At 46.6% G+C, this 11,551-nt stretch overlaps 1 protein-coding gene and 1 long non-coding RNA gene across 2 annotated transcripts in view; one reads left to right on the top strand and one right to left on the bottom strand.

The window, feature by feature from the left end:
- The window catches only part of LOC123514337 (zinc finger protein ush-like), a 34,782-nt gene extending 23,794 nt beyond the window's left edge, over positions 1 to 10,988 (bottom strand). Inside the window, exons 1-2 of the mRNA XM_045272176.1 lie at positions 10,951 to 10,988; positions 7,816 to 7,981 (exon numbers count right to left, since the gene is read on the bottom strand). Coding sequence (XP_045128111.1) covers positions 7,816 to 7,930 — 115 coding nt within the window. The 5' untranslated portion in view covers positions 7,931 to 7,981; positions 10,951 to 10,988. The remainder of the gene's footprint in view (positions 1 to 7,815; positions 7,982 to 10,950) is intronic.
- On the top strand, positions 7,515 to 9,405 carry LOC123514340. The gene is made up of 2 exons (XR_006677575.1): positions 7,515 to 7,574; positions 7,953 to 9,405. It is a non-coding gene; the product is annotated as an uncharacterized LOC123514340 (long non-coding RNA).
- Positions 10,989 to 11,551: the final 563 nt, after the last annotated feature.

The following is an 11,551-nucleotide window of genomic DNA, read 5'->3' as shown; positions in this document are numbered from 1 at the left end:
TTTCAAGTTGGGCTTCGAGACGCCGACGATAAATAGACGAGCTTCTCCTTCCCACCTGACAGCTGACTAATTGGTCGACACCCGTACGCGGCGGCCAATCCCCGGCCCTCCTGGATGACGTCACCTGTCCCTTGGGAGTTGATTGGCTGATTCATCATTCAAAATAATGTCCCCGCCCCCCAAAAAGGCTGCGAATTGTGGCAGAAACATGACTTTGATGGAGAAGCTGGACGAGAGGTTAGACGGAAGAGGAGGAGGAGGAGGAGGAGGAGGAGGAAGGGGACAAGGTATCATAAGGTCTTGATTGCAAAATGTCACTCTTCTCTCCCTCTCCCTCCTCTCCCCAAGGCCACACCCGGTATTCACCCAACCATTAGTCAAGCGAGAGTCTGGAAAATTAACATAAGACGCCTCCAGCCTGGTCGTTCCCTTGTTGCTGCTCCACCTGACACCCGTGAGCCCCGCCGCTGCCCATCCATCACTTATCCCTCACCCTTCACCCTCCTCCTCCTCCTCCTTCGTCAAACTCTCGAGACATGGCTCCTTTTTATATTCTGTTGATCTGTTTTTATCTTTTTTTTCCTTTTCCTAGCTATATTTTGTTTATGCTCTTTCTCTCTTCCTCTCTCTCTAAGTTCCATAATACTTTTTCTCCTTCTCCTCTTCCTCCTCCTCGTCCTCCTTCGTCAGACATTCGAGACATGGCTCCTTTTTTTATATTCTGTTGATCTGTTTTATTTCTTTTTCCTCTTCCCAGCTGTGTTTTTTTTTCCTATTTTTCTTCGCTCTTCCTCTTTTCCTCTCTCTGAATTCCGCACTCCTCCTCCTCCCCCTCCTCCAAGACTCCTTTTTATATTCTGTTGATCTGTTTTATCTTTCTTTTCCCTCTTCCTGCTTTTTTTTTTTTATCCTCCTTCTCTCTTTGCTTCTCTCCTTCTCTCTCATCAGTTTATAAATCTCCCATCGACGCGAGAAGTGAGCGCAGGTGTGAAAGTCGTTCGCTTCTTTCTTTATTTTCATATCTTTTTTTTTTTTAGTTCCCTCCCGGTCTCCTAATCTATGTTGGTGCTTTAACTGGTCTTGTTTCGGTTTTTATAATTAATTTTATACTGATGTGTCTCTTAAGTGGTCCAGATGACGAGCTTCTTTTTTTCTGATAATGGGATAGTGGACGCGTTTTGTGGAGATTACGTGTGTTGGTGAGTGTTGGAGTGCGTGTAGCTGAGGTGGATGATGGATGTGATGTCTTACTGGCTCCTGTGTGAATAGAGGCTGAACTGAAGGAAATTTATACCTCTTAGTTGGAGTATTCGTTCTTGGCCAGCAATCCCAGGTCCGCTTTGTGAGGTTTTCATGTCCAGACTTATAGAATAGGAAGTTACTTTTGGTCTCTTCTATGCTGCACATTTATTTAAGCCCTCTCAGTACCATGACGTGTTTTCATGTTAATTCTTGTTACTATTTTGGTGATTTTATACAGCTTTAGAAACTCATGTGAGGGATTAAAATAGTGAAAAGTGTGGCTATTAATCTTCTGACCTCCACAGATCCTTCCTAATGTCAATAAAATGGTCTTATCGTACACAAATCTCAAGATAAAAATGTGTCCCAGTATTAAAGGGATTCACAGACGAACAAGAATAATAAGAGTATAAAGTTTGTAAGTGATTGAACGAAGAATAACTTCAAACAACATTCAGAATGCAAAAAAAAAAAAAAAAAAATATATATATACAACCAAATGGATGATGAGAAAGACACAACACAGAGACATTGCTCACCAAAACAACGAGTGTAAAAGTAAGTGAATCAGTCAAATGAATAATGTGTGGCAGTGTTAAGACAGACAACTAAACTTCACTTCACAAGGAAAGGAATCGAGAGAGAGACAGAAAAAAAGAGAAAAAAAATAGTTTACGAGAGCATTTACTGAAGCGAAGAACCAGATATCTCTAGGCGTGATTAAGTAAAAAGAGAGAGAGAGAGAGAGAGAGAGAGAGAGAGAGAGAGAGAGAGAGAGAGAGAGAGAGAGAGGGGGGATGTCCAGCAGTGTTCAGAGAATGCGGCATACACGAGACTCAATTTCATAAGGAAAACAGATGTGAAAAATGTACAGGAAAAGAAAAAAAAAAAAAGAATAGAAAAAAAGTAATTGAAGAAGTAAAAAAAATCTTAAAAAAATACAATTACTATAACAAAAAAAGACATAACTAACAAAATCAGTAAGTTAATAAGAAGATGACGAGGAGGAGGAGGAGGAGGAGGACGAGGAGCAGGAGGAGGAGGAGGAGGAGGAGGAGGAGGCAAACTAGAATCACCAGGGTAGCAAGAGACAAGCAGAGGAAAGAAAGGAGGGATGATGAGAGGAAAATAAGGACAAGTAATAACCCCAATCAAACTTACACAACATGAGAGACAGGAACAGGGACACACACACACACACACACACACACACACACACACACACACACACACACACAACACACACACACACACACACACATTAATCTGGAAAGTGTGTCGAAAGTGTATTCTAAGCAAGTCTCTCTCTCTCTCTCTCTCTCTCTGTGTGTGTGTCTGGACTCGGCCGCTCGCTTCAGCAGATGGAGGCGGCGATAATTTCCATAGCCTCGGAAAGAGATGGACGTGAAGATAGAAAGAGAGATGGGGAGGAGGGATAACTCTGATGGCCGAGAGAGAGAGAGAGAGAGAGAGAGAGAGAGAGAGAGAGAGAGAGAGAGAGAGAGAGAGAGAGAGAGATAAAGAGGAAGGAAATCGATAAAAGCAAAAAAAGAGAATAAAAAAACACATAATCAACGAGAACCAAAAAAAAGGGAGGAAAGAAGAAACGATGAGGAGAGATAAAGATGGGGGAGGAAGTTACACACACACGCAGAGAGAGAGAGAGAGAGAGAGAGAGAGAGAGAGAGAGAGAGAGAGAGAGAGAGAAAATAGAGCGAGAGAGGAATAAAGAGAAAGTTATCTCTAATCTCTTATCTCCCCGCCGGTGGCTCCTGGTCCGGGGCTGGGAGATGGAAATACGAGATTGCATTGGGAGGTTTGTGTATCTCTCGAACGGAACTCCACAGTCTTCCCCCCCCTACCCTCCTCTTTCTCTATCTCCTCTTTTTCTCTCTTACTCCTCCAACAGCTCTCCTCCCTCCTCCTCCTCCTCCTCCTCCGTCTCTCAATACAAACGTCAAAAAAAAAGAATCATGGTCATTTTAAAATCATATTCTCTCTCTCTCTCTCTCTCTCTCTCTCTCTCTCTTATTCCTCCAATACCTCCTTTTCCTCTTCTTCCTTTCTCAACTATGAGCGTAAAAAACTATGGTAATTTTAAAATCATATTCTCCTTCCCTTTCTTATTCTTACAACACCCCCTCTTCTTCATCTTCCTCTTCCTCTCTTAAGTACTACACTGCTGACATATCTTCCTCCTTTTCCTCTTCTTCCTCCTCCTCACACAACTACTATACTGCCGAAGACGACTTATGATCAGTCACATTCGAAACACGTTTGTCTGGACTTGCTACAGCCTCACCTTCACTTGCGCTGGCATTCACCTCAGGACGGGATAGAAAAAAAAGGTGAATAAAAAGCTGAAGAAGAAGCAACATTGTGAGGAAAAGAAGGACGATAAGAAGCATTTTTGATAAGGAATCTTTTATAATGTTCACTTTCACATTATTTGCTTACTTCACCAGATTTAGTGCAACCTTATCGCTACAAAGAGAGAGAGAGAGAGAGAGAGAGAGAGAGAGAGAGAGAGAGAGAGAGAGAGATAAGGGAGACACTCATTTACTTTCGTCCAAACAGACTCAATCAAGATCCACCTGCGCGCCTACGTACACACACACACACACACACACACACAACACACACACACACACACACACACACACACACACACACACACACACACACCAAGGTTTGTTTTTTAACGCCATCTGAAAGACAAACACTCAGACAAGAGACGCAACAAAGAGAGAGACAGAGACAATTGTATGCATTAATGAAGAGTGAAAGAGGAGGAGGAGGAGGAGGAGGAGGAGGAGGAGGAGGATCATAAGAAGAGACAGTAAGCAAATAAATATCCAACAAAAACTAATGAGGCACAACAATAACACAAAAAAAAAAAACTTCAACAAAACTAAACAATTAACACAGCAATCATAGAAAAAGAAAAGAAAAGAAGAAGAAGAAGAAGAAGAAAAGACTCAGTGTGCAATCAAACACCTAATGAGAAAATAATTACAAAATCAGCAACAATTAACAAGGCAACTACAGAACGCTAACAAGCCAAGCCCACTCAACTTTTCAACCACTCCATGAAGCGGCGAGGCGAGGCGAGACGAGGCGAGGCATTACACACACACACACACACACACAGAGCAAGTGCCTCCTCCTAAGCTAACGTGTAATGGCATAATAGATTTAGATGAATAACCAAAATAAGCAACTCCACTGAAGGGTAATTTATTCATCTCAACGTTCTGATGGTTATCTTCAAAGTACACACACACACACACACACACACACACACACACGAGATGGACACCTGCGCTAATAGTCACCTGCGCACTAGTAATTGCCTCAAATAACCTTTAATAACTAACTGCCTTCAAAACACCTTAATTGCACCTGCCTTCCATCCTGACCTCATTAGAGCGAACCTCCGCCCTGTACTGCTTGTTATCACCCCGCGCGTTACGGCTTATCAATTATCTCCTATTTTGTCTGTCTGTCTGTCTGTTTGTCTGTCTCTCCGTGTGTTTAGTGCATGTTTGTTTGTCTATGATAATTTTGGAATGTTTTATTTATTCTTTTTTTGTGTGGGAGTGTATAGGGAAGGTGTGTGTGTGTGTGTGTGTGTGTGTGTGTGTGTGTGTGTGTGTGTGTGTGTGTGTGTGTACCGTACATATGTATGAATATATGTATGTATATTACACTCACAATAGCAAGGAAAGAAAAAAAAAAAAATAAGCCTACACACATTCTCCTCTCTCTCTCTCTCTCTCTCTCTCTCTCTCTCTCTCTTACACTCCTTGTCTACCAGTCCGTCTTTATCCATCTCTCTCTTTCTCCCTTCCACATAACCCCCTCTCCCCAAAACCCCCATCTCCCTCGCTCCCCATCCCTCTCTCTCTCTCTCTGGCGTTATCTCCGGCCCCCTTTTTTTCTTCTTCCGCGGCGGCCATGTGAGGTGATAAGCTCCGCGTTCCGATGTGGCGATACCAGGGCTCCGATCACGGCGATAAGCGCGTCCCAATCCCCGGCTCTGGCTGTGGCTAGGGCTCGCGCTGCCTCCCTCACGCCGCGGACGGGAGGGAGTGCACGGGAGGAGAGCTATATAAGGGGGGTGATGGTGTGGGTGGACGGAGGGAAGGCGAGGAGGGATGGAGGGAAGGGTAAGATAGGAGGTAAAAGGTGAAGGGAGATTAAGGGAAGGGAAGGAGGGAAGGAAAGGCTGTGTGGGTGTGTGTTTGTGTGTTTGTGTGTGGTGTTATGGTTGTGGTTGTGATAGTGGTGGTGGTTTGTTGTTGCAGCGATGATGGTGGTGGTGGTGGTGGAAGTGATAACTTGCACTCACCACGGGAAGCGATTCAAATGTGAAGATATGGGATTTCCTCATCTAACACACACACACACACACACACACACACACACACACACACGCGCGCGCGCGTTATCTGACAAGTGACAGTTAAATGCAAAGGCTCACCAACTGATAGGCTTACGCAACGCACTGGCGAGATCCGTGAACCAACGATGCACTGTTTCGAAACCTTGTGAAACCTTGAATAATCTATCCCCCTCTCTCTCTCTCTCTCTATCTAACACTTCCTCCACTAATCTACCGACCTTTCCACCTCTAATCTAACATGACTCCCGCTGTGGCGCCAATGTCTCTCTGTCCCTGTGTCTCTGTGTCTCTGTACCCTCCTGATATCCCTGCTAGTGTTGCCAATTCAGCGTTGCACCCTCTTGTCTCCAGCCCCTCCCCGACCCAAGCACGTTTCTGGCAATACTGCTTTTGTTTATACTGAGTGGGGGCTGACTGCAGTACTTTTGCCTTCTTTTTAACGCTTGGTTTATATTTTTTTTCCATCCCCAGTTTGCGATAAGCCGAAGTTATAAAAATATTCATGCAATTATTTTATATTTTGCTTATCTTACGTTATCTCTCTTTTTTTATAATAACTGAAGCGCGTGACGTCACATCTGGTTACTGATCATAATAAATTTTTGGACGAGAGAGAGAGAGAGAGAGAGAGAGAGAGAGAGAGAGAGAGAGAGAGAGAGAAACTTATAATAATCATAATAAAAGAGACGGGAAAGAGAGGAAGGTTCATTATTAAAAGTCATTATCTTACACCGAACCGTTCTTATCTTCACGCACCATCTGCCTCATCTCTTATCGTTAATCGAACCGCATTAATCACGACTCGAGGACGGAGAGAGAGGCGAAGAGACGAGAGAGAGAGAGAGAGAGAGAGAGAGAGAGAGAGAGAGAGAGAGAGAGAGAGAGAGCGAGTAACCATCACCAAAATATCATCCACCTTCAATATACAAGTAACCATTCCACACCAATCATCCCCCTCTCTCTCTCTCGTCTTTCTATCACTATCCATATCTTGGTCGGCCAGCCCCGTCACCATCAGTCACCATCATCACAACGCACACCACACGTCACTCACCACAAACTCACTATGCTCACTATCGCTTGGACTGGTAAAGACTTGGCCGTGCTAATATCGGAGCTCGCAGGCCATCGAAGCGGCCCCCTCCTCCTCCTCCTCCTGGGGTGTGTCGCTACCACTGCCTGCCTGTCACACTTATCGGGTGAGTTGTAGAAGCTATCGGCTAGTGTCGTAATGGTAGTAGTAGTAGTAGTAGTAGTAAGTTTTGTGGTGATGCTAATATTATGGTAGTTTGGTAGTAAATAGTGTGGAAGTATAGTAACTAGTAAAATTAGTGGTGGTGTTTAAGATGATTGAAAAAAGGTTAGTATTTAGTAGTTATTATTAGTAGTATCACAGACGACAATAGTCATTCCACACCACATTACACTGTAAACACAACAAAACAACAACAACAACAACGAAAACAAAACTCAATTCCTCACAACACAAATCGCTCCACTCCCTGCCTCACTATACCTCTCTCTCTCCTCCTCTTCCTTCCTTCCGTCTCTCCCACCTTCCTCCGCCCCCCACCAGCCACCCTTCCCGTCACCATCCGTCACCCCGCTCACCATCACGTGCAACACAGCCGGGGTTCCCTGCCTTTTAGTGTAATCCTTCCAGCGAGGATGGAGATGGAGGAGGCGATAAGAGAGGCAGATGAGGGAGAGAGATAACGCCGGCGGATGGAAGACGGTGATAAAGGGAGACAAAGAATAAAGGGGGGAGAGGGAGACAGGGAGGGGAAAGAAGGAGGGAGGGAGGGAGGGAGGGAAGATAAGGGAAGGCGCGATGGAGTTTGTTAGAAGTAGTGTGTGTGTGTGTGTGTGTGTGTGTGAGAGAGAGAGAGAGAGAGAGAGAGAGAGAGAGAGAGAGAGAGAGAGAGAGGTAAAAGATTGAAAACGTGATAAACTAACGATAAATGAAGAGATAGGATTCGCATTAAGACAGAGCGATAAGGCCACATAAGATGACGAATTGATAACGCAGGAAGAGAAAGTGTTTGTTGTGTATGAGAGAGAGAGAGAGAGAGAGAGAGAGAGAGAGAGAGAGAGAGAGAGAGAGAGACCACTATTATCACCGTCGTACAAGGGCAGCGAGGCACGGCGGCCGGTCACCTAAATCTTACCTGTTGCATGTGTAAGTCGGGCAATCAACTTCTGCATCATGATTTGCTGCTGAAAGGTGGCGGACACGGCGCCTGCCCGCCACGGCAAGGAGCTCAAGGCGGCAGCCAGATCCATGGTGTGTGTGTGTGTGTGTGAGAGAGAGAGAGAGAGAGAGAGAGAGAGAAACTTGATTTGTCTGTATTGTAATCAAGTGTCGTGACTTTATCTCTCCTTCCCTGGTGTGACGGTTGTGTCAGTTCCTCTCAGGGTCACGTCTGTTGGCGGCGGTGTTGTGTTTCTGGCGGAGCGTCTCATGTGCTGCAGCTCGCACGTGCCGGGGCATCACATGACATCACACACCAGTGGGTGAGTGGGCGTGGGGCACACACATGACTCTGGGCTGGACGCACACACCACACTTATCGTGAATGCGAGCCACTCACAGCGCCCCTCTCTATCTCTCCCAAACACGTCCCAGTCACCACAACTTATCGAGGTCACAGCAGACAACGCAGCGTCACATCCTTATTAAGCTGGCTGGACGACACGCGGGCGGGAGATAGTGAGGCGCCCTCAACTCTTATCGGTAGTGTGAGGAGGGGGCTATCGCTCTCACTATCAGTACAACAGCTCGTGCTAAACAGCCGCCACCACTCGGAAGCAGCGCCAACACAAGGCAGTCACTGTCCTGTCAAAACTATAGCCGCGGTGCGCTCACAGGCAGCGGAAAGGGAGGCTGAGAGAGCGGCCGTGCAGCAGATCCCTCCCGTGCGAGCGGCGAGAGCAGACTGGCGGTAGCGGGAGTGTAGTGGACGGCGGTGGTGGTGGTGGTAGTCCACAGCGGGACGTGGGAGGAACTCTGGGCGGCAGGGCGGGAGGCACGCCTCTAGTGGTGGTCGGCTACACTACTTACAACCTTCCTAGACTCTGCTCGGGTCTGTGCCTCGCTGTCTGCTCCTCTGCTGCTAAGAACACATAATGCTCCGTCCCTCCCGACCACCTCAACATTGACGCCAGTGCCGCAAAGCCTCGCCTCGCCTCGCCTTGTGCCCTGCGTACACTGCCTTCATTGCCCCACACTCTGCAGGACCTTCCTCAACCCAGTGCCGGGCCAGCAGTGCCGCCGCAACAATCCTCTTAGTGCCTCAGTGCCGCCTGTCATGCCTATACACAATCAGTTGGATCCTCGCTGAGTGACACCCGCGGCCTCACCCGTCACCAAAACTATCAGACCATTTGGATTGTTTTAGTAACGTTATCTCAGCGCGCCTCAGATCCTTAAACTAATGGTATTTACTTCCTGGACTCTGATAACACTAATGACGCAACTGAACGTCCCGCCGCCACAGCGACACCCCACCCACTCACCCTCCCCGCGCCTGTCTCCCCATCATGACAGAGCAGCGAGTAACAACACTGCGGCTCTTCACTTATATGTATTCAGATTTTGCTCAGAGTTTAGGTAATGCACTGGGACTAAATAATGTAATTGTGGCTTGTCCTTACTTGTTTGCTGCAACGGAGTAATGAAAACAGTATAAGCAAAACATATTGATGCTAAATTGAAGCTATTCTTTCCACGCTAAAGGTAATAAAACATGCTCTCTCTCTCTCTCTCTCTCTCTCTCTCTCTCTCTCTCTCTCTCTCTCTCTCTCTCTCAAATGCAAGTATGCGCGCCGTTGAGGAAGGTGCCGAGTGGTGCCTAAGGACTCGGTAGATAAGTGTCACCAGCACGTGTAAGGCGCGTCACCTGAGAACAAACACACACACACACACACACACACACACGACGCAGCACACGTGTTTATCTAACCTTTACTTTACGAATGGCGGGCCGGTGCCAAACAAAGGGTCGGTAGTGCCAACAGACAGACAGACACTCCCCGGGGCCGCGTCAGACGACCAGATGGAACAACAGATCGAGAGAGAATAGTAATTTCCCTCTTTCTGTTATATTGTGCCTCCCTCCCGGCCTCCCTTTCCTCCTTTCCTCCTTCCCCTTCCCTCCTTCCCTCCACCTTCCGGAGTGAGAGAAACCGAGAGAGAGAGAGAGAGAGAGAGAGAGAGAGAGAGAGAGAGAGAGAGAGGGAAGAGAGGGAGATGAGGGTAACAGGGTGGGTGGGTGGGACGGTGTGGGAGGCAGTAGGAAGAGGGGAAACTGATACGATCTTGATAAGCCACGAAGATAACGAAGGGAGGGAAATAGAAAATCATAACGCGATAGTGGCAGGGGGAAAATGGAGGGCGGGGCGGAGGGAAAATGGGAAGATCAAAAGGAGACCATTAACTGTGAATCCTATCATGGGTAACTTACGCAGAAGGGAAGAGAAAGAGAGAGAGAGAGAGAGAGAGAAAGAGAAGAGAGGAGGAGGAGGAGGAGGAGGAGGAGGAGGCGGAATAGGGCGAGTAGAAAAATAATAAGAAGGGAGAAAAACGATAACAAAACGACATGGGAGAGTGGGAGAGATACTGTAGTAGATGAACGCAAGAGAAAAATAATAAGAGGAGGAGGAGGAGGAGGAGAAAGAGAAGGAAAGGAGGAGGAAGAGAAGGAAAATTACAACGAGAAGACGAAACGAGTAGAAAAAATACCGTAGAAAATAATAACAAAAAGATAGAAAAAAGGAAGAAAGGAAAAACGAGAGAGAATAGATAGTGAAAGAAGAGGAGGAGGAGGAAGAGGAGGAGGAGGAAGAGGAGGAGGAGGAGGAGTGAATGGAAAGTGTTGTAATGATGAATGCAAAGAGAAATACAAAGAAAAAAGAAAATAAACAAGAGAGAGAGAGAGAGAGAGAGAGAGAGAGAGAGAGAGAGAGAGAGAGAGAGAGAGAGAGAGGCGATAGGCCATGATAAATTGAGGAGAAAGGAGTGTGAGTTTGCCCCAAAATATTGATAAGGAAATCTGTTACACACACACACACACACACACACACACACACACACACACACAGGAGAGAGAGAGAGAGAGAGAGAGAGAGAGAGAGAGAGAGAGAGAGAGAGAGAGAGAGAGAGAGAGAGAGAGAGAGAGAGAGAGAGAGAGAGAGAGAGAGAGAGAGAGAGAGAGAGAGAGAGAGAGAGAGAGAGAGAGAGAGAGTAAACAAAACGCTAAACGAAGGATCATAACAAAGAGAAATAATGAAGAAATAATGATAACGAGAGAGAGAGAGAGAGAGAGAGAGAGAGAGAGAGAGAGAGAGAGAGAGAGAGAGAGAGAGAGAGATATACCAAACAGAAAACGTAGAAACAAGTAACCTAACAAAAAGTACAAAGAAAAAAAAACATGAAACAAGAGAGAGAGAGAGAGAGAGAGAGAGAGAGAGAGAGAGAGAGAGAGAGAGAGAGAGAGAGAGAGAGAAGGGGGGGAGTGGCCAGGAGGGCGGGAGGGAAGGGAAGGGAGGGCAGTAACGAGGTTCGGACGTTGTCTTTCTTCAGGTCGACTAACCTCTTTGTGGAAGGCTTGTCTCCCTGGAATCAGTTTGGTGGACACAGCTTACCCCTGCATTAAACACGATATCACCAGCCACCCCCCTCTCCCCCCATCTCTCTCTCTCTCTCTCACAGACACACACCAGCCCTCTCCTCTCCTCCTCTCCCTTTCTCTCCCCTCTCCCTCCCTCATTCCAGCCTCCAATCTCTCACGTCCCTCCCTTCTTTCTTTATATTCTCCTCCTCTCTCTCTCTCTCTCTCTCTCTCTCTCTCTCTCTCTCTCTCTCTCTCATGTCCAGTGAATATACCACCACCATCGTCATCACCA

This window comes from Portunus trituberculatus, chromosome 37 (genome assembly GCF_017591435.1).
Source record: "Portunus trituberculatus isolate SZX2019 chromosome 37, ASM1759143v1, whole genome shotgun sequence".
Taxonomy (NCBI): domain Eukaryota; kingdom Metazoa; phylum Arthropoda; class Malacostraca; order Decapoda; family Portunidae; genus Portunus; species Portunus trituberculatus.
This window is presented reverse-complemented; position numbering and strand designations above follow the sequence as displayed.